This window comes from Eutrigla gurnardus (genome assembly GCF_963514095.1).
Source record: "Eutrigla gurnardus genome assembly, chromosome: 2".
Lineage (NCBI taxonomy): Eukaryota > Metazoa > Chordata > Actinopteri > Perciformes > Triglidae > Eutrigla > Eutrigla gurnardus.
In genome coordinates, this window is record NC_139916.1 from 15,291,781 (window position 1) to 15,318,487 (window position 26,707).

The 26,707-nt window shown below is 41.9% G+C and overlaps 2 protein-coding genes across 9 annotated transcripts; one reads left to right on the forward strand and one right to left on the reverse strand.

Annotated features, from left to right (window-relative positions):
• Positions 1 to 22,787, reverse strand: tacc1 (transforming, acidic coiled-coil containing protein 1). Of its 6 annotated transcripts, none has more exons than XM_084020197.1 (14): positions 22,629 to 22,787; positions 10,235 to 10,344; positions 6,906 to 8,337; positions 6,415 to 6,456; positions 5,991 to 6,054; positions 5,205 to 5,430; positions 4,497 to 4,561; positions 4,001 to 4,135; positions 3,809 to 3,885; positions 3,659 to 3,702; positions 2,768 to 2,931; positions 2,571 to 2,677; positions 2,303 to 2,423; positions 1 to 1,587 (listed from the first exon to the last, which is right to left on the reverse strand). In XM_084020197.1, exons 1-14 carry the CDS (start codon positions 22,697 to 22,699, stop codon positions 1,522 to 1,524), a joined length of 2,724 nt encoding a protein of 907 aa, XP_083876323.1. In that variant the 5' UTR covers positions 22,700 to 22,787; the 3' UTR covers positions 1 to 1,521. The 6 variants fall into 6 exon arrangements, with proteins under 6 accessions (XP_083876323.1, XP_083876318.1, XP_083876320.1 ...); XM_084020192.1 differs by lacking the exon at positions 22,629 to 22,787 and adding an exon at positions 11,694 to 12,188; XM_084020194.1 differs by lacking the exon at positions 22,629 to 22,787 and adding an exon at positions 11,694 to 12,187 and having other exon boundaries at positions 5,241 to 5,430; positions 6,415 to 6,450.
• aggf1 (angiogenic factor with G patch and FHA domains 1) lies at positions 15,829 to 21,892 on the forward strand. 3 transcript variants are annotated; one of them, XM_084040494.1, is made up of 16 exons: positions 15,829 to 16,060; positions 16,344 to 16,537; positions 16,670 to 16,769; positions 16,870 to 16,985; positions 17,022 to 17,105; positions 17,297 to 17,428; positions 17,565 to 17,765; positions 19,095 to 19,539; positions 19,675 to 19,783; positions 20,002 to 20,053; positions 20,141 to 20,242; positions 20,331 to 20,496; positions 20,728 to 20,807; positions 20,900 to 21,027; positions 21,120 to 21,219; positions 21,321 to 21,892. In XM_084040494.1, the coding sequence occupies exons 2-16, from the start codon at positions 16,352 to 16,354 to the stop codon at positions 21,579 to 21,581; spliced, it is 2,262 nt and encodes a 753-aa protein (XP_083896620.1). In that variant the 5' UTR covers positions 15,829 to 16,060; positions 16,344 to 16,351; the 3' UTR covers positions 21,582 to 21,892. The 3 variants fall into 3 exon arrangements, with proteins under 3 accessions (XP_083896620.1, XP_083896619.1, XP_083896621.1); XM_084040493.1 differs by having other exon boundaries at positions 16,870 to 17,105; XM_084040495.1 differs by lacking the exon at positions 19,095 to 19,539 and adding an exon at positions 17,973 to 18,042 and having other exon boundaries at positions 15,831 to 16,060; positions 16,870 to 17,105.
• Positions 22,788 to 26,707: the final 3,920 nt, after the last annotated feature.

Consider the following 26,707-nt stretch of genomic DNA (forward strand, 5'->3'; position numbering starts at 1 on the left):
TTAAATCTTAACCATTTATTCAAGAATGCACAAAATATAGTCATTAACATACAATCTGGGTATACTTCACTCTTCAATTTTACAAGTATTAGGAACAATAATCTTTTCATAAAGTATCAAATTTACACATTTTGCACTGTAACAATGGATTTGCATCGAAAAGCACCTTCAGACAAATGGAACACCACTACGATAGGGAACAGAGTCACACTGAAAGTGGTGTCGTTCAACTCATTTAACATTTGGCAACTTGATTGTGCTGCTGTGAAACAAGGCTCCTTCAGGTTCAATCAGACCAGAACATGCTGATGTTAGCAATGAAGATATCATTACTATAATATATATTATTGATGAACACACTGCTGGTCAAAACACAGACCGTCACCTTAACTGCAACCCTGTTATAACTCACTGCTGTTCAGGATGTTATAGCTTTACTTACAGTGCACTTTGGCAACAGGGTTTGGAAAAAAACTGCATGAAGGAACTTTTTTCTTCTTCTTTCTTTACAAAACCGACACAATAAAGGCACACCAGCATGATTTGGGCTCACACATAAAATGTAAATACAGTCCAAAAATATTTACACAGAAACGACAGAATGCGTTTCTTAAGTTTCCTGCATTCATATGCAGCGTGAGAATATTACAGTATAATAACAGTTAGCAAAGTTATTCTCCACCCATCACCATCAAACTATTATCAAATGGGTAACAACAGAATTTAAGATTCCCTTAAGTGCTCGTCATATCTCACATCATCTCACAATCCCAGAGGTTAATGGTACGCATAATGAACATGAAGCCAAAGCTGTGGTTGAACTTCAAACTGTGCGATACTGAGGGCTTCATCTAGCATTGTATAGGTTACCGTGTGATACAGACAAACAAACACACAAACTCAAAGGCAACTTAAAAAAATATAAAAAAGTGTATTCCTTACCTTACAGTTCATTTGCTGATGAAAGAACGTAACTGTTTGTATTGCAAATGAAATGGCAGCAAGACATATGTATAGGCCAGAAACTAATACATTATGATCAGTTTAGGCACTCAATAGAGATTTGTGCTTTCTGAAGGCTTTATCATCAACAGTTGATCATGTGTAGACATACTGTGCTTAAGTATGTCTGTGCCGTGTGCTCACATCGACTTCTCCTTACTTCCCATGGTATTTCAGATTGTGTTCAACGTGCTGTATAAAACGGTGGTAATCAGAACAAATGCACACAAACATTTTAAAGAAAACAGCAGTGAATCATTAACCAAAGATCAATAAAATCCATTTCAAAATAATTAAAATAGACCTCATGATAACTTTGTGCTTCGTCGACTGTCGTGACATGTTTAATGCTATGAACAATTATTGCTCTGGTGTCATATTTCATTTCTAAGAGAGCAACTGTCTGTATTCCAAATGCATTAAAAAAAAAAGAGCAGGGAGAGAGGTTGCCGTGTGCATAAAAGTGATCATGTACCGTATTTACATCAATGTTGCAATGAGAGTTTGATTCAAGGCTTCTTATTCTGTTCCAAGCTTGGCGATCAGTTCATCACAGATCTTCGTGAGCTCCTCGATCTCTTGATTCTGTGACAGACAGAGAGAGGATGGGTGTTCAGAAATTGGGGGTAAAGCCATAGGTACAGTACATGTTTGAAATCCGTTTAGCTTGCAGAAGGCTTGATGTGCATAGCTACATTTAAATTGAGCACAGCCATTGTGCTGCTTTAGATGCTAAGTGAAGTACAAAACAGCACATTTTATTTTTCATCTAATTTATTTTCAAGGATGAAAGGGTTTTGTGCCTTTATTTCTTCATAATTTTCACCATTCTGGTTGTAGTAAAATAAACACTGCCCCCTAGTGTTAGATGTCATGCCAGTGTGTTGTCAGACATCCATATAAAATATTTGCTGAATGCCTGCACATGATTAAGTACTCAACAGTGACTTAATAGAGATTGCTGTAAATAAAGCAATTTTGTGTTCCTCTTGGTGCCACAATAAAAAATCTGACAGAAAGACACTAAACTTAAAAGAATACCAAACATTACAAAGATCATGGAGAATAGCAGTGCTGTAATCTTGCCACAACTGATCTAAACTGTGATCTTACTTGTTTAATATAATAATTACTGCATACCACAATTCATTTGAGAATAATACTTCTATAAAAGCCTTTTACAAGACTTAAAAAGAGGAATTCTAACACAAAAACCGAAAAATCTCCCACAGAAAAGGGTTTTAATCTCAATTATCCATTGTGTTTTTTCCGTTTAACACTGTGAATCAAGTCATCTTACCTTTTGAAGGACAGCTCTTTCAAGTGAGTCCACCTTCATCTGCTCCTTCCTCAGGCTGGCATTGAGGGCGACACCCTCAGAGTTGGCCTTGCCACGTACCTGGGCGATGTCCTCATTGGCCCTGTTAGAGAGGACGGGAAGGAGGCAAGAGAGAGAGAGTCATCCTGAGAGGCAATGCTGAGCCTTGAAATGCAAAAGGGTTTTCAGGATCAAAACCCTGTGTAACGATTATTCCCTGGAGTCACACATTGCAGACATGGAAGCTTACTTGTCCAGTTTCTCCTCAGCATGCACCTTTAGGGTTTGGTACCGCTGCTCCTCCTGCTTGATCCGCATCAGGTAGTCCTGTGCACACTTCTTCAGCACCTCCTCATTCTGGAGGGATACACGTAGAGAGAATCTCTAGTGAGCTGGCTATAAGTGGGCTGGATAGGCTCTCATGAGTCCTACTGAAGAACTACCGACCTTCTTGAAGCCCTCCAGGACTCCCTTCATGTTCTCATACCTCCTGAAGAGGTCAGCAAACGAGCGCTCCACAGAGTTGAGGTCAGCCATGGCCTGATCCCTCTCTATGGTCAACTGCCTGACTGACTTACTGCAGGACAGGGTCTTCTGCTGCTGCTCGTCCTCTGCAACAGAGAGGAGTCAGACACTAGATTTAAAGGGCTGAATGTATCCTGCATAAAACACTGAACTGAACCAACACTGTCAATCCAACCTTGAAATGTATGTGGGCACATTATCAGATGAAATAATAAAAATAAAAATATTTCAGTGCATATTACTAAATAGAGTGTGCTTATAAAATATCAGAGCACTGGTATGCTTTCCATAGTTTTGTAGGCTACTCCAGCACATTGTGTTTGACACGTGTTACACTACAACAAGGAACCTATGACAGAAGGAAGGGTCATTGATTCTAATGTTGTAGTACCAGTATAATGGTCCAGATTTAATAGGCGTATAAAATGTGTCATTTAGCGCCACCTCCTGACAGTAATAGGAAATGAGAGAGCTGGCTAATATTAGCCCTCTTGAATATTATTAAATATCATTAATAGGTTGACGTGGTGTTTTTGAGACAAAGACTTTTTATAGGATAGTCTTATAGACTTCAAAAGATCAGGTCTGAAGTCAGAGTGTTGACCTTTTAACGTCATTATCATATTCTCAATTCAAATTCTATGCACTGGAACAGACCCAACACAAAAATGCATCCTTATCCTGAGACTGTGGGCTCTGTCAATGTAAGAGCACTCAAAAACACACTATAAATAAGTCATTCTTCTAGTACCATAAGGCACCATGCCTGTTAAACTAACTCATGTAAACTTCCACCAGGGGGCAGCAACTTACCAATCATCTGTGCAACTGTTTTCTCATACTCTGCAACTATTTTCCTGGAAAGATAAGAACAGAAAATCCACCATTTCTCAACTTTCTTTTCTCGAAGGTATTGATATTTTTCTACATTTACACTATTTAAAATGCAGCGAAGCTCCATACCTCATCTCCAAAACCTCCGTTCGGCTCTCCTCGTACTTCCTCTTCCACTCATTGACCTCAATCTCTTTCGTCATGATCTGATTGGAAGACAGGGAAAGCAGACAAAAATGTTTAGATCTAAAAATATGAACCGTCAGCAGATTCACACGATGATACGGACGCCGTGTTTCGGAGTGTGTGACAGTGACATACCTCTTCCCTGATCATGGTGAGCACTGCAGCTTTGTCCATCTCGCTTACAGGTATGTTGTCCTGGGAGAGGGCTGCTGTGTCTGGGTCCTCACTGTTGGTCACCTTTGTTGTTAGGCTCATGCATCTGGTCTCACTCTGTGAAACATGCAGAAAACATACTGTGTGCTCGGTCTCAGATCTGACAAAAACATCCACAATCCTTTCAGTTCATAAGCAGGTCCCTCATGGCGCGTCACAAACACCGCTTCTGCTGTTTTTCTGCCTTTTCATATTTAGCTCAAAATATGTCTTAACGAAGTGCACTCTGGGAAAAATGTTTGCGTGTGTTGATTTTACTAATCAAACATTTGTACGAGCTGAAGGTGCAAGTATGGTTATCTTAGACAAATATTATGCGAGTAAACTAATAGAGTATTGCAGCAAAAATAGCTGTTGGGTAGAAGAAAGGAACACAAGTAGGAATCCGATTATGGCTAAACTAAGCTCGTCTACTTACTATATCATCTTTCAGACTGCAGGTGTCCTTCTCCTCCTTGTGATCTTTAATCTTAGTCGCAGGACCTTTGAGGAGAAAAAAATACACATAATTCAACGACAAAGACGACTGTTAATTACGTTTGCCTTATCTAAATTACTTAATAGAATCCGCTCACCTGAAAGTCAGTACTAAGAGTGTGGCTATTTGTCTAGTTTTCTCCTTTTTGTGAAGAAAAGATGGCGATACTTGCCTCTCTGACACAGACTGGATTTAAGGCCCAACTGTAGGAAACATTTGTTCCCCAGTGTAACATTTATAACTTTCTGGTATCCAGGCCAGGGTTTTGCTGAGCATTCATGCTCCAATTTATTCCTTCATAAATTCTGACACATTCTTGCAGCATTGCAGTCTGAATCTCTCACCTGTAGGAACAAGCACCTCTGTGCATGCCTACCTCTTTAAAGTCACTGTGAACCGGACGTTAGAGCGTCTTTGGCTTCTATACTGCTAGTATTCTCCAGTGAAACATGCTTCATGCATACACTGGCATCAGAAGTAAAAAGAATAAAAACATTACTTTTTGGACAGAAAGGTTAGTTGTTTCTTCCACTAAAGCTAACGTAAGCTGACTTAAAGGACAAAAAGTGTAATATTTATATTAACCTTAAAATGCCAAATGTATCTCTTTTTGCATGTGCTATAATTCATTTTAACTAAAAAAATTACCTTCAATTGTGGATAGTTTTGAAGATCCAATCATACCATCGATGACAGATATATCTTCTATTGGCTGTTTTTTCACAGGTGCTTTGCTGCATTCAGGCTCTCCTCTCTCCTCCTGGCTGTCTGTCGTCTGGCCCTTCATGCCAGTGGAGGCGAGCTTCTCCTCATCGGTGGCGTGATGAACTTGCTGAGTAATCTCCGGGGTGTCAGCCACCACCTCATCCTCCCCCTGGATATAAGGGAAGATAGAGTCCACATTATAACGGAATTTAAATATTATTACATATCAAGTAATAGATATAACTAAATATAAAGAAACTATATAACTCATTAGAGGGAGGAAACATTCAGTTTAAAGCAGCAATAATAAATACTTTTCCTATATATGAAAGTGGATAGTGTAAAATGTATGACAATCCCAAAGATCCAACGTAACTCCACTTCATGAATATATTATGCACTATGCTGAGGAAGTGACATTATGTAAGATAACACTGTTAGGCCACTGTTATTTCACATCACAATATCATTGAGGATATCTCCTAAGAATGAAAGGTGATAAGGTTGAGGGTGCATGGGAGCAGCAGACGTCACCAAGCCAGCACTGCAGAGCTGGAGCCACTGCTGATAGTCCTGTCATCTTGTGTCACAGTGTGTGTGTGTGTGTGTGTGTGTGTGTGTGTGTGTGTGTGTGTGAAGAGGCAGAGAGGCTGGCCAGCTGCTGAATAATGGACATTGCAGTGTTGCTGCAGTAAAGAGAAACATTTCAGCTGAGGAAACACACATTACCTGATTGCACACGTCAAGCACCAACGACTGGCTCTCATCATATTTCTGAACTTTACAGGTATTCCTATAAAATAAGCACACGACAACAATACAGGTGTCAGAACATACAGATCCAAAGGTAGTGATCCTCTTCCTCCTGTTTCTACATCCACAGAGCTGCAAGCATTTCTATGCCTTTTGAGCCAATTACACAGCCCCATAATAAGTGAGGTACAGCTACATATTTAGCTAGTACAACCAGTCTAGTGCTACCCAACTCCTGAAAGGATCACAAGACGGGACAAATTAACTTGATGATGTATGGCCTGGGGAGTTCACATGCTCTGTCAACGTCCAGTTCGTTCACAGCACGTGCCACGATGGGAGTAAAATGGGAAGCCAGCATGCATTAAAGAAAGAGAGCGTTGATAGCGAGAGTACTTACAACAGAAAACAGAGAAACTTGACTTGATCAGATGTCCTGGCGCTAGTAGAAGTAGACGAAAGCAGTGGTTGGGGAGGGGTTGCGTAACAGACAAGAGGAAGGAGGATGAAGGATGGAGGAGATTTTGATTAAGGGAATGTAGAACAGATCAGGGGGAAGAGACAAAGGAGAGCGTGTGAGTGACTAAAGGCGTTCAGCTCAGCATGTTAATAAGTTTGATCATAGATGCAAGCTGCCAAACAGACCTGGAAAAGCTGAAATTAGTCCATACCTCTACAGCCAGTTACCCTTTTAAGAGTCTATATATAACCTGTTTGGGAATTGCATCAATGGCCAGTATGCAGTTTTAAGTGTTTGGGATGTATTTAAAGCTAGCAAGCTCAGTGGAGTGAATGGGAACCTAAAATGACATATTAATTGAAGAAATTAAAATATGAATTGTTGTTATTGTTTACGACCAAAACTCCTGGGGTTTTTTGCTCCAGACTTACGTGATTGTCCTCTCTTTGCTTTTCTTGGGAATCTGCCTCGCTTTCTTCTCCCCCGCCAGATGTCCTGCCTTCTGTCCCTCTTTCACTTTTTTCTCCGGCTGATGGACACTAGTAGACGAGTCCTCGTTACTTACGGTCTTGGATGGTTTAAAAGGGTCCACAGAGTCATCAAAATTGTCTGGATCGAAACTGTAGGAGCTCGTGGGGAGCACTGGAGAGCTGCTCACCGCACTGTTGCTACCGAAGGGATTGAAGTTTGGGTCGTCCCACTGGTTGGGATCAAAGTTATACGTTCCTGACTTTGGAATAGGAATATCGTCAAGGTTCAGAGGTGCGGTAGAGTCTGAAATTGGCAAGGCCGTTTCTGGAAGAGGATCAGAAACTGGTTCAGATGGTGGTTGAGAATCTAGTGTCGAGACTGTGGGTTCTGGTGCAGGTTTGCAGGGAGCCTCTAATCCTTTGGCTTTCTGCTTCTTGGCCGCAAGTTTGCTGATTTTCTTTTTACCACCTAATCTCCTTGGAGGTGGTTTGGTGACTGCCCCCTCGTCCAGACCGAACTCCAGCATCATAGACTTGGCCTCTGAGGACGGCTCAATAACCTCTGTTTCTGCCGGGGCTGCAGAGCTGGCTTCACACACAGACGAGGAGCAACCGAGTGGCTCGAGTCTGGGGAAAGAGCTGGAACCGAAAGGTGGGGGAGAGTTCTGTATTTTGGATCCGCCGCAGGTGAAGGGGTTAAAGCTGTCATCCAGTTGGTCAGGGTCAAATTTGTAAGTGCCTTTGGGAACAATAAGTTCTTGTTCCTCATTTGTTTGGGCAAGCTCATTTGGCGAGGCCTTTACATTCAGAGGTGGAGGCTTACACTTGCTGGTTTTTGTGTTGTTTTGAGTGAGATCTGTCTGGTCGAGGCCATTGCACTGCAGTTCTGGTTCAGCAAGAGGTTTCTGCTCAAAGGGTTCAGGAGACGGGCTGACTGCTTGTTCACTGCTATGAACTGAGTCTAGTTCTGAGGTTGGAGCAGGTGCTGGAGCCAGAGCCACATCTGGGACAGGATCTGCAACTACGTCGGGTCCTACGTCGGGTCCTACGTCGGGTCCTACGTCGGGTCCTACGTCAGGTCCTACGTCGGGTCCTACGTCGGGTCCTACGTCGGGTCCTACGTCGGGTCCTAGGGCTTGGGAAGGCTCGGATGATGGCGCTGTGCATTGAGCCACTTCAGGCGTTACCACCACTGAGGATGGAGCCAGAACAGGCACAGAGCACAGGGCTTCTGGGAGATTCTGTGTTTGTTCTGCCTCAAGGGTCTGGAAGTTTACTTCCAGTGGGCCACCCATGGGGGGCGCAGGCTCATCCTGCCCCATGCCGTGGCTGAGCAAAATATCCTGATCCCAAACAGGAACAGTCACTATCAGCTGCTCCTCCGGCTCCACATCTGAAGAAGAAATGTGAGAAAAAAACACGAGAATTAATAATCTTTTTTTTTTTATTAATGCAAAAATGAAAAAGGCACGCACAGTTCTTCCCTGTGATAATCTCTCCAATCAAATCCAAACTCAGACATAGTTGACATCTCATTGGTTACTCGCCAGCTAGCTGCTATTGCTTCTGTTGCCATGGTGATGTCTTACTATGAGGGCCACGACATTTAAAGCAAGTTGTGCATTAGAATGTGGAGGGAAAGAGAAATAAAGAGCACTGCGGTTGATTTATGTTGAGAACAACAGAGACTGTGAATGCTGTGGACTCATTTTTGCCTCCAGGGAACCTTTTGACACATCAACATATTTCAGTATGCCTGTCATACTCACTATACTCATGGAATATTATGTTGCTAGGAGACTAGCACAACCTGCTGTGTTTCTACCTACTTCCACTCACAGAAGCATGTCACCAGAGTGTCATTTTCACTATTCCTGCTCCAACGTGCCCATTCAAACATGTCCTCATCCAAATCCACATGAAAATTCAATAGAATGGAATAAATGACTCCCTTTTCGTTGTCTCACTCTTGTTGTTGTGTATTTAAAAAGGATGACACACATACGTTACAATGCATGTTGTCTAATTCGATTAATACAATGTGTTTTGCATTTGTTAACTATTTAGTTATGACACATTTAATTTATTTTAGTATGTGTAAAAAGTATGATTATCCTTGAATTCAAAGCATTTTCCCAATGTTTTTAAACCCATCATGATTTTCACCACAGATGTCCATACAGGAGACATACAAAGCAACCATCGAGTATCAACCTGTTAACTTAATCAAGTTAGCAACAGGTGTCCTTCTGGCTTTGAAAAACTCAACTATCTATTAAATATTTATGAACTGTCATTATGTTTAGACTGATGCTGATGTAGAAATGGAGACGTTGGCTGGGCACGGACAAACACAGCCATCAGCGTGTTTACATTCAAAGACGTTTCTAGAGGCACTTAAAGGCCTGCCTGCTGCCGGATTCAAACTTCCTCATTCACAGCTGCAGGAAGGGATATTTGTGGTTGTCACAAAAGTTAACTCCCTCGTCGCTGCAAACTGGGTGACCTCCAAAATATACACTTTTGGAAGATGTATTTATTCCTACCAAAATGGGAATTGCATGGTCTCCTAAAAACCTTCTTAAAAAGAAACCGACGTGAGAGTCTGATAACAATCTTTGTTCAGTCACTCCCCTCATTGTGACCTCTATCAGTAACCAATACAAAACGGGGGCTTTTGTTGAACCTGTTGAATACCAGAGCAAAGGCCGTTCCCACACTCTGCTATAGGCTCCTTCTCTCACGGGTTCAAATGACGATGACACCGCCTCTACCATCATCACACCCAAACTCAGTGTGCATACCATCTAAGATACCAAGCATGCAGAACATGCTTCACTGCTAAGGGATTAGTAAACGTAGGTACCTGTCATAAAACATTGCCATTCAAGACATTAATATGTGACATAAGAAAATGTCATAAAACTTGTCATGATTCTCATAGTTAGTAGAAAATGCAGGTAAAGTACAATTTAAAGCTAAAATGCCGTAGGTTACAATCAGACTGCATATGTTTCCAATTACTCTGGTGTTGTGAACCTGTTAAGTCACGCACACAGTAATAGAGATTTGCCCAAATCTGCTATTTTAAATTATTATTTTGAAATAAGAGAAGAGAAAAAAAATCACACGTGATGACTAAATATGAAGAGATTACATCAAAAACTCTTTAAATTTGTTAATGAGAACGTTCAGCTACCACTGTTACTGCAGTATGTTTACGTCTAACAAAATGCCATCACTGCCTTTTCTTCCCTTTCTCTCTTTTATTTTCTCAGCAGTGGCCTCACCTGTTTTGTCTGCGCCAGTGTTGTTGTTCTCCAGCTCTCCTGGGAAGGTTGGAGGAGTGCGGACAGGAGTTGCTTCTTCAGGCGTGCCAAAATGACCTTCTGAGTCAGAGCTGTGGAGGGAGAGAGAGCGAGAGAGCGTGAACTTTCTATTATTGAGAACATGAGAAAGCAGGAGGACAGAACACTCCTTATATATAACTAAGGAGAAGCAAAACGCTTAATCAGAACTGTGAAACAGAACTGCCCAAACTGCATTAATAAATGCAATGTGTGCAAGTATTAAGACAAATGCAATTCCTTATTTCTAGTCCCTCCCTCCTTCCTAGACAGATCTTCCCTTCTACTGTTCTACTTTAGAGGCCTAAAGGGGTAAAACTAACTCTTTTTGTTTTTACACTAAAAATAATCAAATAAAACAATCTAAAGGATGAGGATACAAAAGCATTAATGCTGTTTTGGATACAAATCTGAATTGTACTGAATATACACATTGTTTTTATATTTGTAGTAGCATGTTTGATGTACAAAGAGGACTTTGATGTGCATTTAAAAGAGTCTAGCATCCTAAAACCATCAATATTACACATTTCTCTCTCCTCTGATATTGTTTGGTGCTTTGGCAACAATCGGCACTATTTGTAAGTCCAGTAATGGACAGAAAGAAAAAGAAATTTGTAAAAAAGATTGAGAGAAAGAGGAAGTAGGGCAGCCCGCTCTTTCCTGTCATATCACTTGCACTATCACTATATAAATTACTGTATCGTATGCATCTATCTTAAAATAAGATGTGAACATAGCAACCTAATACAGTTTGTTATACGCAGACCCTTTTCAACAGACTTGTGCTCTTAAAACTGTGGAGCAGCCACATTGAGTTTGAACCTGATCGCTTCAGGAAGCTGCATCACAGTGCAGCTAGATATAGACGTGACTCTGGTTAGATAACTGCTGGGATAGTTCTGGTATTTAAGGTAGAGCGGTGATACGTTATCTGAATGAGTAACTGTGGACCTTTACTTGGAACAATGGCCAAGATAATACGGTCACTGAAGCAAACAGGAGCAGCATTACATCATTAAACTACAGCTCTGGGCTGCGTGTTATTTCTGTGAAGCAACCGAAATGAGGATGTGATGGCTCTGAGGCGGAGAAAAACATTCAGTTCAAACACTGTGACGGCCTAAACCACAGCCACACCAAAAAATGTGTCAGCGCTGTACGGAACACATAACACGTTTGACATTTCTGCACATAAACAAAAACGTTGATGCTGACGGGTTTGTTTTTTCCCCCTATTTTCCTTCATAACAGTAGAGATTATTAAACCTGACAGGTGGACACACACACACACACACACACACACACACACACGTTAGCAGACATGAAAACGTCCCCTCCTCTAGTTCAGACAGTGTGAATCACAGTGCCAGTAGTCTCGGGGCTCCAGCAAAACACTTGCCTGCAGCCTTGAGATCTCTCCTCCTCCTCTTCCTCTCCTCTCTCTCCATGTTGCCCCCTCTCCCCACTGGCCTCCTGCCCCTCTTGATCCTCCTCTCCCTCTCCTCCTCGCACTGCCGTCCACGTCCATTTGGCCCATGACACAGGTGACAGCCAAGAAGACATCACTACTCTCGCTCACGGGGGGTTCTTCAACCCTCTCTCGACTCAACGACTCCCTGGACTGGTTTCCACAGCCTGAATGATCCTTTTCTGTGTTTGGTCCTCAGATTTCCACCCTGCCAACCGCTCTCACATCTTTCCACAGAGCCTCTCTCTTCACACGAGGTCTCAGTTTCCCATGAAGGGAAGGAGACATTTCTTTTTCCACTCCAAATTCTCCGTCTTAAAATCACAAAGACCTCAGCTGGTTTCTCTTATCCTCCCTTTTCTTTTTTCCAGTCACGCTCCCTCTCCCTCTGCTTCTGAATGCCACAGCTCTGATCAGCTGGGTTTCAAAATGCTGTTCTCCCTCTCTCCTCTGCCGAACACCCCCCTCCCAACCTCACCCCTCCACCTCGGACCAGCCCACTGACAAAAAACACGGTGGGGGAGGCAGGAAGCTCCAAGCGCGGAAAGTGAGTGCAGCTTCTCGTCGCTCAACTGAATGAGTCCCCCTGTGGTTGGAGAATGGTACGATCCCGTCAGGCCATTCTTCCCCTCTGAAGCAAAAGGAGGGAGTCAAAAAACAAACACAGAAGGTGGAGGAGGAGCTGGACTGTTGGGGCTCCACATTTTATAGCCCAGAGAGAGGTTAGGAATGTGGGGCGAGATCTTTAAGCCTCTTTTGCTCCCCCAGGCTGTTAAATGGTTAACTGTTTCTCCCATCCAGTGGCAGGCATGCATGACCAGGGGAACCAGTTCTGTCGGATGGCCCCAGGAGATCTACCTGGATTCAATTTGTCGGCGGTTACAGTTCAGACCACTGAGCAGGCAGGGGAACATAGCCTTCAATGCACTCATAAACAATCACTAAAAAAGCCAAACCCACTCATTTAATCAACATAGGACTCTCCATCACAGCCATGTTCTGGTCTCCCTTCACTGGTTACCAGTTAGTTATAATATTGATTTTAAGATACTTTTTGACTTTTGTGTTCAGTGTCATTCAACTTTGGAACTTCCTGTCTTCTATCTAAGGCTTGGAGAACCAGTAACTTATTGGGAATCCCTTCTTAAAGGTTCCAATGTGTTTTCTCTATTATATTTGTTTATCTCACGTTTATGTTATTATTTGGTTTGGGGATATTTCATTCTCCGTACCTTTATTAGCCGGGTTTTATTTAATTGTATTGTGCTGACTTGTTTTATCTGGATTTTCCCCTTCAACACTTGTTGTTGTTTTTAGGTGCTCTTTATATTGAGTTTATTATAATTATTAAAGGTGATTCATACTTGAGAAAATGCCAATAGCCATTTTGACATTTGAGTTTTCAAAGCAACATGAAACACATATCACAGCTTCAACGTGGCCACAGGTCCTGGGCTTTTTCAAGAACACCTGTATGTTTTTGATGCCTTGTCAAAAAACATGCCAATGCTTCCTCTGTATTGTTTACTACTGCTATATTCCTCCTCCAGGGTTTGGTTAGGCCACGCAGAAGCTAAACTCCTCCCAAATTCCAAAGGAGGAGAGAGACACGTGCCTCAGTCAGACTCAGAGTTTCCTCACTGGACCAGAAAGCAGAAAGGGTGGAGTCTGTCCTCTGCCCAATTGTTTAAGGTCTGGGTCTGGTGGAGGTGGTGGTGGGGGGTTTAGGGGGGTTAGGGGTTAGCATCACTTTCTTGTCTGAATGTTGGCTTCCTCTTTTTTAAGTCATGACCCACAGTTGAGGGGATCTGGAGACCCTCAGTAGCTCAGGCTAAAAAGAACCAGTCTTCCCTCACGTTATGAGTTGCAGTCCTTGTCAAAGGTCCCTGATCGACACTTAATAATAGTAATAATAATACTATTTGATGAGTAAATAAATCTACAAGACAAGAAAGCCCTTTAAAGGGATGTTGTTGATGTGTTTTCTGCATTTGTGGGGGATAAGTAGTTACATAACAAAGGGTTCCTATTACCGTCCCTAACATAAACTCATAACTATTCATTGCCAATTATTTTTGGTAACACTAAAAAACCTGTACAGACCAAAGGCATATTTTTCACTCCTTTAAAAACAAACCGATCATACAAACACGACCGTTTTATGCCTGTTTTCTTCTTTGTCTAAAAATTGGATGAATACACATTAGTAGGTAGCCTGAGGCAGTAGCTGTGGGTGTCTCCAAATAAAAGACCACCCCACTCTACCACCACAACAGGCCCAGCCATAAGAGGCTGTGCCAAGGAGTCTGATGCTCCACCAAAATCCAAACGCAACTCAAAAGAGCTCAGATTTCACACACAGTGGGAGGCACCCAAAAGCCATTTTTGGGAAAACAGAAAGTCGATAAAACTAGAAGGAAAACCACTCTGTTCCTCCGAACCTATTATGTTTTTTCTCAGTTGAAACAGCAGCTCAAATTCTGCTCGTCTCTGTACAAATTTGACTTATGACACATTTTTGTTTAGTTACCACATCAGGTTTATCATCCAGTAACAATATTTTTATGATAAAACTTCCCCTGTAAATTCCCAGCTCAAACGTCTGATAACATGCATAGATAACAATTGCACCTAAGCACACGATACAAAATACTTTAAATACACTCTCGCCATAAATAGAGACTGTTTCCTGTTTAGAGGACAAGAGTCGAGCCACATAATTATACAACAGCCCTTCCTCTGGAGCCTGACATACATGTAGTCACACCTATAGGAAGGAAGTTAATCAAAATGTGACGAGAAGAATGGTTGTGTTTAAGGAACAGATGAGGGAAGAGGAAGGACAAGCGGAGCAAGGGCCATTGACAGAGATGATATGTGCAACAATTATCCTAGGTTCCCATACTGTAGTCCTGACTTTTGCCTTATAACAACTGTAAGGGAAACTGAAATGCCAGCCCTCCGACAGCAAATATGCACAGTGATAAAGTGAACAGTATGAGATGAACATTCATCAACTAGCAACCAGATACAAGCTGAAAACGGTTGGCTTTTACTGCACGTTATGACCACATCCTGCCAGAGATGAGTAACTACCTTCTCAGGTCAGAGAAGTAGGCTTCACATACATCACATAATTTCCCCCAGTCACTCTGAACGGCCTTGCAGCGACATCTAGTGGTGAAAGTGCAAAATGACAGTGTACCTAAAAAGAACAAATAAAATAAATGCTGGAAATGTTTACATATTCTGGTAGTAATAAATATAATCAATTTAAATATGTATTTAACAAAGCTCATGCACAATCCTAAAATATGCATATAGAATAAATTATGTGACACCCTTATACAGTAAAAACTTTGATTATATTCGAAATGCTCATAATTGCACACCAATAAATTATATGTATATGTGAACACTGATGAACTGTGTAAACGTTGTTTATGATTACATGCAAAGTCCATTCGTGGATATAACTTATACAATGCATTGAAGCCTGTGGGCCCAAATTCAATTCCGTTTTAAACAAACTCCATGCAAATTATAAATATTGCATTGTCACTCCTGTTTGCCATAAACAAGCACTTAGCTCATTACCTAACCTCTTAGCAGGGCAGATTGACTTAATAAGTGTGTTAATTAATTTAACGAATTCATTTAGGAATATTAAAAATTCACGAAGACTCAACAAAACTTTTTTTAATATTTGTTTATACTGCTCTAAAATCAAGTTAATCAGCACGTCAGCGTACATCGCAGGCATTTTTTGCTTTTCTAGTGTCGGCTGCAGGGAGATCAGTGCAGTCTACACAATAATAAAATAATAATTGAGAGACGTGTAAAGTGTGAACATGAATGATGTTTTCTGACATAAAATATGGGTAAAATATGTTGCCAAAGGGACGGCAAGTTTTGAATAAAAGTGAAGGTATAAGCGATACAACTAAACGCACAACATGTGTTACTATTCGTTTTACGTACGTGTTTTCAATAATAGTTTAATAGTTTGGTCGATGGGTGGCAGTAACGTTGACGGGGCCACATTTTAAGAAGTACTCCGAACCGGAAGAAGTACTTCCGTCGTGACGTAATTCGCTAGTAAATGGCGGTTGCGAACAGGGTGTCCAGTAAACATTAACACGGTTATAACTGTAACTGTCTCATTATCATCAAAACATGTACTCGAGTGTGTCGGAAATACGGGGAAGTCACAAAATGTTTATTTTCAACTTTCAGGTCGGTTCATCTGTCGTGCTGACAGGAAATCCCCCGACAAAGAGGCGAAAACGAGGCAAACGGTAAGAAGTGCACACTACAAGGCTAGTTCACGTTAGCTACGATGCTAGCAGTTAGTTAACGTTTCCATATTTGTTCACGTTTGCTTGCTTAGCGGTAGTAGCCGCGTTGAACAGTTCATTGGGAGCAGCACACTGCCCTGTCTGTTAACGTATCTGTTGAAAGAATAAACTGGCTACCTCCAGACGGGTATGCTAGGTGCGCTAGCGCTGGCTAGCGTAGCCTATCAACACTGTGAGGCAGCTTTCCCACATACGTTACAACGGTGAATGTCATTGTCTTCAGTTGAGCTCATGGAGAATGAAGACGGAGACAAGGACCCCGAGTCTGAAGCGGCCGAGCTCCGGCTGAAAGTGGAGTCTTTGAAGCAGGAGCTCCACCAGTGCAGAGCCGAGCTGGCCAAGTTACAGAAACAGCTGAGCCAGTCCGAAAGACTGCAGAGGAGCACCGAGAGCTACAACGAAGACCTGAGGAAACAGGTCAGTGCGTTGGGATCCCAACACACGTAGTCTTTGTTGAAGGTGTCAAAACAACCCTGAATTGCATCATTACAATCATAATATGGTATTATTACTGCGGCTGGTTCCGTGATCTAAAATGTATTGTTTCAGGTTGACCAGCTGAGTGCAGAGATTCATGAACGGAAGAAGAAGGAGAAAGACAGAGTTGACAGTGAAACTCAGACAGAAGAACATGTATGGACAGAAACTGGTGTGTTTAACGGTTGTATTTGCATTAAATGAGTTGGACGATGATTTACCATAAGTCAGATAGTGAGTTAACTATTTCCATTTTTAATATTCCTTTCCAGATTATTACAACTACTACTATGGAGACTACTCTCAGAACCCAGAGGTTTCGGACACTAAGGATGATCCGAACACAGTAGCAGTAGCAGCAGCAGCGGGAGCAGCTGATGGCAGTGAGGCAGCTGATGGCAGTGAGGCAGCTGATGTCAGTGAGGCAGCAGAGGTTTCACCACCAGTTGAAGTAGCAGCTGCTGATGCTAACCCACACCCTGCCAACAGTGTTGCTGTCACAAAGGAGGTTTGTTTAATTAAAAGTTAGTTAATTGAAGCTGAGGTAAAAAAAAACCCTTGTCAGAATTGTCTGTCCAACTAATTACTCATTGTATCAATAGTTATCTAAAATCCTGAAAGGATATGCTATGAGAGGATATATTTAGTTTATAAATTGGAGTTTACGATATGAGTAGTAATTGGCATTGTCTCTTTCAGGAGGATGACGGGGGATCCATAGCCGACATGTTGAGGGCTACTGCTGAACAAGCTATGACGCAGACTGGGTTTGTCTTTGATGAGACAACTGGGATGTACTATGACCACAGTACATGCTTCTACTACGACTCGGTTCGTCAAACACCCTTTTCAGTAACAGGAGGCTGTCGAAAGCAGAATTTACTTAGCAGCACTTTTCGTTTTTTATATTTTTCTCTGACATTTTGTACCAGTCTGCTGAGTGTACACATGTTCTTCTCTTCCGCAGGCCACTCAATTGTACTATGATGCCAACACAGGGATTTACTATTACTATGATGCAGAGAGTGGACGATACCAATTTCATTCCAGGATCGAGGTGTCTGCTGCACAAACTGCTGCAGAGCCTTGCCAAGACAAGATCTCTGGTGAAAAGAAGGCCAGAAAGCTTAAGAAAGGTTCCAAGAAAACCTCACACCAGAACGACAAGGTATGTCACACCTAGATGTTTCAGTGATGCATAACATAAAAGCATTTCACATTTTGTGGCTGACAGCTGGCTTTGGACTTTGTAGTTCCCCTTAAAATCTGTGATGTTTCAAATTCTCATGACTTTATTGGTCTCAGTCTCAAATGCTTTTTTTTCTTTTTGTGTAAATTTGAGGCTAGTTGACTAAAAGATTATCCTTTGACCTAGGTACAAGAGGTGACTAACTCATTGGCTAAAATGAAGATTTCTTCTTACTGGAATACTGCTTTCCACAGAGGTACACCTTTAATTCCAACATGCAAAGCAATTCTATGGAGCCCAAGAGTGACCGTGGATAGAGAGAGAGAGGAACAAATGTATAATAAGGCCACAATATACTAATTTGTGTGCACAAGATATAATTCGTAGTCTAAATCAAACTAAAATGTTTTGCTTAATTTCTTAAGTAGATTGCGTTCCACAGATCTCCTGGTTAAGCTACATTTTGTGCAACCAGCATATCAATTTAATTAATTATTCGCCACAGTTTCTCCTGCACGTCAACAAGCGTGTTGGAAGCTGAAAAGAGTTTCTCACTGCACCATGAACAATTGTGAATCAATTAAAACTTCTCACTCGGCATATGACTCCATCAGAACCTACCCAACACAAGGGGACGTTTAAAGGAGGCCAAGAATTACATCTTGTGCGCACACATTAGTAAATTGTTATATATTTATTCTTCTCTCCATGGCCACTCCTGGGTGCCATACAATTCAAAAGAATAGTTCAAGTTATATACACAGTTATATACTATTTATACAATAGTTTTGACATCACAAAAGGAATCAATACTAATTAATCACTCATAAGGTTCCAATGAATGTGCCAGTTTCTGTTATTCACAGAAATACCATGAAATATTTGACTTTGATGATTCATACAGTCTTGTTGGGTCTATATCAAGCTCTTAAGGAAGTCATGACACTAACACAATCATTAATGTGATTGTCAAACTAGGGAAGTAAAGCCCAAATGGAAGATAGTTGTAATTTGAAGCATAAACCATTCAGTCATTTCATATCATAGGTTATCTAGGTCATGTAACAATTCATAATTTACTCAAGGATTTGGTCACCTGTCCTTATAAGTCTAGGTGCAAAGTAATATTTAGATCAATGAAGATTGCCTTGCTACAATTGGGTGGAGGTCTATAGTGAATTGACTTTGAAAACTGAAACCATGTACACAAATGGTGCCAGACATGACATGGGATCTACAAAGCCAGCTTGCTGCATCAGTCAACATCATTGAAGATGATTAATCTCATTATTGACCGTCTGATGGCAGGACGTCATATTTGATGAGGTAAAGTTTAAAGAAGAAGAGACCGACTGGGTCGAAAAGCAGACTACGAAGAGGACCACAGAATCGCGGAAACTGAAGCGAAAGTCTTGCAGTCCAGATGTGGCTCCATGTAGAAAACACTCTTCTAAAGACAGGGAGGAGAGTGACAAATCATCATCAGAGCAGAAGAAGCAGAAAACCAGTTCTCGTGATCATGATGATAGATCAAGGAAGAAAAAGAAGAAGGCCAAGTCGAAAAAGCAGAAGAAAAAGAAGAAGAAGAAAAAGAGCCCGGCTCTGAGCAGTGACTCTGACGGGAACAGCGAACCGGAAGAGGGTGAGCTCACGGAGTCTGAGCGAGAGGAGTGGGAGTCCACTCCCTCGTTGTCATCATCTTCTAGTTCCAAGGAAAGCCCAGAGTCAGAAATGGAGACTCAGAGTCATGAAGGTGAGAGGAAACGCAAGGCACATTGAGAACTTGTTCAAGGGATCGAAGGATAAATTAGTTTAATGTGGTAGTAATGTAGCCTTTTAAGGCCGCCATGTTCCTGTGATAATGCAATGGGTTTATTTTTTCTTGCAGCCAACAGCATTTGGCCACCCTGTGTAAGAGTGACAGTGGTCAGATCTCCAGTTCTGCAGGTGGGCACTCTGTTCATCATCACAGCCACCTCTCCAGCCACCATTGGCAGGTTTGTGCCATTTTCATTCTCGTACTGAGGAAAAAGTGAGTCTGTGTTTAAGAATGGGTTGCCACAAGGGGAACGGTGCTGAGGCTACAATACAAAGACAGAATGACATGGCTTTAAGAACTGAGAAATGCCCCATTGCAAGACTACAAGCGATGATATGTCGAAATATGAAGAAAGTCTCTGTAAGTCTTAAACAACCTGCTGTCTTTCGGTTGCAGAGAGAAAGATATGGACCATGCAATCCGAATAGCAGAAATGGGAGTCAGCAAGGTACACCTCCACTTATTTTGCCCAGGGATCTTTTACAGGTAATTTGTGTATTTGATGCTTCTAACTGTGGACTGTGTTTGGTTCTAGTTCCACGCACAGGTGTACTTTGACCAGGAGCTGCAGGGCTACATGCTGGTGGACCAGGGAAGTCAGAATGGAACAGTCATCAATGGCAACAGGATCTTGCAGGTCAACATTTTTGCTTTACTGCCTCCTAAATAGAACGGTAAAACATAGGCTGAGCAATGACATGATCAATTAAATTTGTCTTCTGCAGCCCAAGATCAAATGTGAGCCACATGCGCTGATGCACGGTGATGAGGTGAAGATGGGAGAGACCGTGCTGTCCTTCCATATCCACTCGGGGACTGATACCTGTGATGGCTGTGAGCCTGGTCAGGTGATGGCTCACCTCAGCAAGCACAGGAGAGAGGAGAATACAGGTGATCCAACTCAAGAGAAAACCCATGCTTTTTGTATAGACTCATGATACAGCAGTGATACACTGAGCCTAAACTTGATAGGCCTGCTTCTTAATTATTTAAGCCTTTCCTCAAACAAAGGCTTCATGTGAGATTGCTTTCACCAGGCTTGGTTGTTTACCTTTATGTTAGAAGACTTAAGAAAGTGATTTTGAAGTGGACGATTTAGCTTTACTCTGTATTTTCCCAAAGGACCTACTCTCACCAAAGAGGATAAAGAAGCACTAAGACAAAAGGAGATGAAGCAGATGAAGGCCAAATATGGCCTGCAAGTGAGTGTTATCAGGACTAGCAGGTGCCAGTTTAAGGTTTCTTCCCATCAGTGCTTCTCACCTCACTCACCTCTGTGCTTTTCTGTAAACAGAGCAACGAGTATGAGGAGGCCAAAGCTCTGAAGAACCCCAGATACCAGGACCGAGCAGAGTCTCGACGGCAGACTGTGGGCAGCGAGGGTGTTTTTCAACGAGATGATGCACCAGCTTCTGTTCATCAGTAAGTATACTGTCCTTGACTGTAATTGCTAAAGAAGGAACACAATAGATGATGTGGTTATCTTGAAACATGCCTTACTCGTCTTCTTAAAGGGAGATCAGTGACGTCAATAAAGGACGAAAAATGCTGGAAAAGATGGGCTGGAAAAAGGGAGAAGGACTGGGTAAAGAGGGAACTGGGATGAAAGCTCCGGTAAGACAGATTTGGTGATGTCCTGTGGGCAGATTCTCTATTGATTTAAGAAGGATTGTGACGAAACATCAAATGATTTGATTTTGTACCTTTCTCCACAGATTGAACTGAAAATCAGAAAGTCCCAGTCAGGTTTGGGGGCTGGTGCCACCCTGTCTCTAGACAGCGTTTCTATAACCAAATCAAAGTCCCAGAAGAACTGGGAGAAGGCTCGCGAGAGGTTTGCCGATTCGTGCCAGCCCGACGTGCCGTCACCTAAAACGCAGAAGAACAAGTCACCCAAAGCCTGGGTCAAAGGAGAGCGAGAAGAGACTGAGACGTCGGACACACAAGCAGCTGTTGATACAGATGAGCCAAGTTAGGAATACATGAGCGCGAATAACCTGTGGATTTTTGTCTCTACTGTCTGAGGAGATGTGATATTGCCTGTTAATAACAGTAAGCAATAACACTCATTTTCTACAGAAGAAAACACGAGGAAAACAAAGCTGAAGACTCCAGCAAATGATACAATCTGAGCTGGTTTTCTCTTGAGACTGAAGTCTGAAGAGAACAGAATGTGGACACAATTATGTCACCATGACTTTTCTGTCAATTTGTACAACACTGTCTGTCAACTGGTTGTCCAGTGCTGTGCATTAACATATCTTTTATAAAAAAAACAATCACTATCTATGGTTTTAGTATGTTTTCTTTCTTCTTCTACTCTTACAGTCCAAAAAACGCCAGCAGTGTGTTTTACATGGTCCAATGTGTCTGTAGTCCAACCTACAGAGGGCAGAGCTGCCGCTGCTCCTCCCACAACAACGAGGATATGAATCGTCTCAAGCAAATATTGACACAGGGAAGCTATATTTCTCACGATGAGATGGTGTGGATCCGTTCAGACAACGCTGCATCTGATCATGTGTCTCGCTGTCTCAACAGCTTGGTTTAACCCAACAAAAAAATTGCTCACATAAATATTTGAACACGCTCAACTTTTTGGTTCTGTTTGATTCTTTGCCTGTTATTGTCGTCGTGTATCTGGCCAAAATCACATGGCCAAGTTACAGCCAGTGAGCAAACATTTTGCACAGCGTCTGTATGCAGACTTATCTGTGGGCTCACTTTGAGGGTGTGTGAATATTTGCATGTGTGTGCAAGTGTACGCTTGAACAGAGGCCACTTGGCAAATGGGAAAAGAATGCAAGTGTAGTTCTAAGCTTGAAGTTAACGCCACATCACCATAGCAGCATGTTTCATATTCTTACTGTTACATAACTATTAAACTCGTATATTATTAACTTGTAATGTGGGAGAGGTAAAACCTCCCATTCATCACTGGTTCGAGCTGTAAACAAGTTTTCAAGCAATGAATGGATTTTCTCAGTAAAATCGGCATCAACTAGGTGAGTGATTTGACTCACGTGACACTGGTGGTGTGACTCCTTGAGCTGCCTCGCTTGCTGCCCTTCCTTTGACTTATATTGCCACCCATTGTGATCGTCCCCCTTTCCAGTCGATGGATAGATACTGCCACCAGTTTATTTCCCTTAGCTGGTAGGCATACTCTCCTCTGGTGCAATGCTGTCAGGGTTCTTCTTCCCTCTTGACAGGTGGGTCCTCCTGTCCCTCCCTCCTCAAATCTCCTCCCACAACCTAACTGTACTAACTTGAAGTAAACACTCGGCTGATATTATAGTATAATAGAGCAGGGAGGGATCGGCTTTGTCCTCTGCCCATTTGTATTGAGTAGAAAGTCTCAGCCATAAAAAAAAAAAGTTGTGGTGAGTCATGAGATAAAGTGGGAATTCATTCCTCTGTGAGGATGTGGCTCAAGGCTTTTGAGAGATCTGGCTTGACCAGTTTCTGACACAGGGCATTCAGAGAAACACTGAACCACTGTTCTTTCAAGAGCTGGATATTCATAATAGTAGTTTCTTCACAAGTTATCATGCAAAATGTGAATTGATTCAATTTCAATTAGAGCAAAATCAGCAGATTTGAGTTCCATTTATGGGCCAGCTGTTTTGTGATAATGATAATACACTAATAAGTGTGTCTTATCTGCCATCTTAAAGAACCTTTTCCCAACTGTTTAGCTGAACGAGTGTACACCGGTTGTGAAATACGTGCAACAGAAGCAGTGTCGGTGCATATTAATCGTGCAGAGAGAATGCACGTTCTGTCACAGTGGGAGAATGTGACTGTTATTTCTGGGATTGGATCCGCACAGGCAAGTGGAAACACGTCCTCTTTGAACCTGAAACTGAATTGTGGTTATGTGACAGAAACAATGTTCGCAGCAATAAAAAAAATCAAGATACAAATCTCACACAAAATAAACAATCGGAATTAAAGAAAGTGGAACAATGTTCTGACAAGAAAAAGAAGTGCAATGTGAGCTAATTGTTTTAACCAAACTGAACTACAGAAGCCACAGGTGTGATAAGAATCTATTACTATTACTTTTTTTTAAAATCAACTGGAATTTTTACACGGCAGCTAAAACTTGCCATTACAATGTCTGGCTCTTATAATGACGACTTGTTTTCCACCCCTTCCAGCTATCGGCTACACACAGGTCAAAGGTCAAGGAGCGAGAAACGTTCATCCCCTTTTTCACACTCCACATCCAATCACATACATACACCCAATCACACAGACTTGCAAAAAACACAGCGGTGTGCTGCATTTTTAAATATGGTTAGACGACAAAGTAGGGAGCATCTAGTTTCTGAATATAATCAGTACACAAAATAAAATGAATATGAATCTATTGAATTGAAGTAAATTAACTCAAATAAATGAAATGACATTAAACTGAATTTCAAATATGAAATAAAGTCAAGACTTGTGTTTCGAATAATGTTCTTTCCCCATCATTTAATGATGAAATACAACATACAACCAGATAATCCGTCTATGGCTATGAAATCAACTTAATGTATTAATTTGGTGATTATTTAATGTACACCTATTCAATTGTCAAAGGAGGAGGATCTGAAGAGTGCATGTTGAATAAGTCTCACAGACAAGTTCAGTACTTCAAAGTGCATTTTTCCAGTATTCAAGAAGTGGAGAGTTGTGCAAAATTAAATCTCCTATGTTGTTGGATTGTTTAGATTTATTGATGAACTGATGTGATTATTATCAAGTCATCAATTGTTGTTGGAATCTATCGTAGCTGACTGATTGTCAGGTGTATTAGTGATTTAAGAGAGTAGCCCTTACTTATCTCAGAGAGATGGACCGACTTAAATCACCCAAAGCGAAGGAGTCCTTCAGTCAGTTGGAGCTACTTTTAGCCATGGGATGTTGTGTAAATATTCTTCAGATGAAACATCTGAGAAGGAACACTAACTCTTTGGTTGGGCTGCCTCAGGGATCACAAGTAGACTTTGTTCTGTTCTAAAGGGGTCATGGGGCCAAAGACCTTTGGAACTACACTCTCTCTGCCCCTCTGCCACCCTCTGGAAACTGGAGAGAAAGCTGTCCAGACATGCAGTTATCCTGATCCGTCACAGAGTGAAGCCTGACATCAGCTGGTAGACTTTGAACACTGCTACTAGAGTCTGCGTGCTGTGGACTTCCCCCACTGTGTGTCAGAGCGACCACAGTAATAGTAAGAGAGCAACTCCTTCCATCATCATCATTCATAGTTTCCCAACGCGGGGTATAATGTCACGGATTTCCATCATGGTCAAGGGCCGGGCTGGTAGGCTCGCTAGAGGCTGTAATTTAGGAAAATGTACCTCAGAAATATAGTTCAGTTACTGACAGTTCCACTATTTAAAAGACCTGTATTGCAGTTTGCCTGTGTTTTGAGCTGGGCTGGTGCATCGCTCTGCTCAGAGTGGACATGCCAGTCACAATATGTTTATCAGAGCAAGTCAACCAGGTCATGTGATTGATTACAGCCGCAAAATGAAAACAATAGCCTTTAGGAGTCCTCTCTTTGTAGTCCACCCCACAATGGTATGTAATGCTTCACTACAGCCAAGCAGAGAGTGCATAAATGTGGTGCACACACACACACATATATATGTAATATATGTAATATTTTTCACTATAGAATTCTGTTTTTAGGCTACTTTATTCAGATAAAGATAGAATCAGTCTACTCGTCTCCACCACCGCTTTCCCTTCCCCTCTCTTTGATCCAGACAGAAGCAGAAAATGACCCTTCCCAGCCAAACTCAACACAGTTTCACTTCATTTTAGCCAGACAACGTCTTTCTGCTTGCGTCTGCAACTCTGTGTTATCGCAACCTCAGTCTGTGCCTGTGATTCCATTGAGAGGCATGAGACCAGAAGCGACACAAGTCTGAGAAACAGTCCCGTGTTGACTCAACTTCCCCCCACACTCCACTTCCGGCTCAGCCAGCCCTCCCAGCCACGTCTGTCCACCACGGTGACAGAGCCTCTGTAAATCACAACAGAGTACACAGGCTCAAAACACAGTTTGGAAGGCAGTCAAAAACAGATTTGAGCACACAGAATGCACTTGTTGGGTGTTAACACTCGTGGCAGGAGAGGTCAGGAAGTGGGGGTTTACATGCCTCCAGGAGTTCACAGGTCGTTCAACTTGATCTTTTTGGCTAGGAGGAAATGATCCACATTCCAGCTACATTCCAGCATGAACATGTTTTTATTCTTAGTAAAGCACCCATTTTCAAATCGGTAATATTTTATGCTAAGAAAATAGATATTTTTTGGATAAAAATAAAATGCCTTTTGTAATCATAAAGCTTCTGATTGTGCATTTGAGGGGGCAATGGCCATTCCCATGACATTACGCCATGTGTCTCAGTATAGACACAACATCCAGACTGGGCATGGGATGATATGAATGTTTCATGTCTCGATTATGCTGGCCGAATTAATTGCTGTCCACAGGATTATCCAGATACTCATCAAAATGTGCTTAAAACTCTTAAACTCCTATATCGCTCCTTATCCAGACTGGGATTCATATACTCCAAACTGAATGGAAATTCCAACAAAGCTACGGCTTCCTCCCGGCAAGTGACTCAGTCAGAGCTTGCCATTGAACGTCTTCCACCCCTGGCCTTTCCTGCTCAGAGCCCGAGCCTCTGGGTGTGTCTCCCTGTGACCTCATCGTACTAAAAACTCCTCAAAAAACCTCAGCTGCACATTCACTCATATGATACAGCCTCCATGTCCACAACAACAAACCGGTCAGCTTATAACATCTACAGCACTGGTGGGGCCCAAGCCTGTTCATTCAACCAGAGCATCAACCAGTGTGTGTGTGTGTGTCTGTGTGTGTGTGTTGACTAGCATCCTGTTTATACAGCCTGGTTACTGCTCGCTGCTGGGAAAACTTGTACAAACCAAACTTTCGGTCTGAACCTTATTGTTCTTGCCAAGAGGTTTTCCATTCAAATCTTTGTGACTCATTCTTCCTTAATGACCAAAAAAAGAAAAAAAATCAGTAACCTGCTTTTAACTTTTCAAAAGAACAGCATTAATGTACAAATAC

Coding starts and splice junctions, on each gene's coding strand:
- tacc1 (XM_084020192.1), bottom strand. CDS start 11,857: ATGTCTTCTTGGCTGTCACCTGTGTCATGGGCCAAATGGACGTGGACG. Junction 4,562..5,204: donor AAAACTATCCACAATTGAAG/GTAATTTTTTTA, acceptor TTCTCCTCAAAG/GTCCTGCGACTAAGATTAAA. Junction 2,932..3,658: donor AACAGTTGCACAGATGATTG/GTAAGTTGCTGC, acceptor TCTCTGTTGCAG/AGGACGAGCAGCAGCAGAAG.
- aggf1 (XM_084040493.1), top strand. CDS start 16,352: ATGGAGAATGAAGACGGAGACAAGGACCCCGAGTCTGAAGCGGCCGAG. Junction 16,770..16,869: donor ACATGTATGGACAGAAACTG/GTGTGTTTAACG, acceptor ATTCCTTTCCAG/ATTATTACAACTACTACTAT. Junction 19,784..20,001: donor TCTCCAGCCACCATTGGCAG/GTTTGTGCCATT, acceptor TTTCGGTTGCAG/AGAGAAAGATATGGACCATG.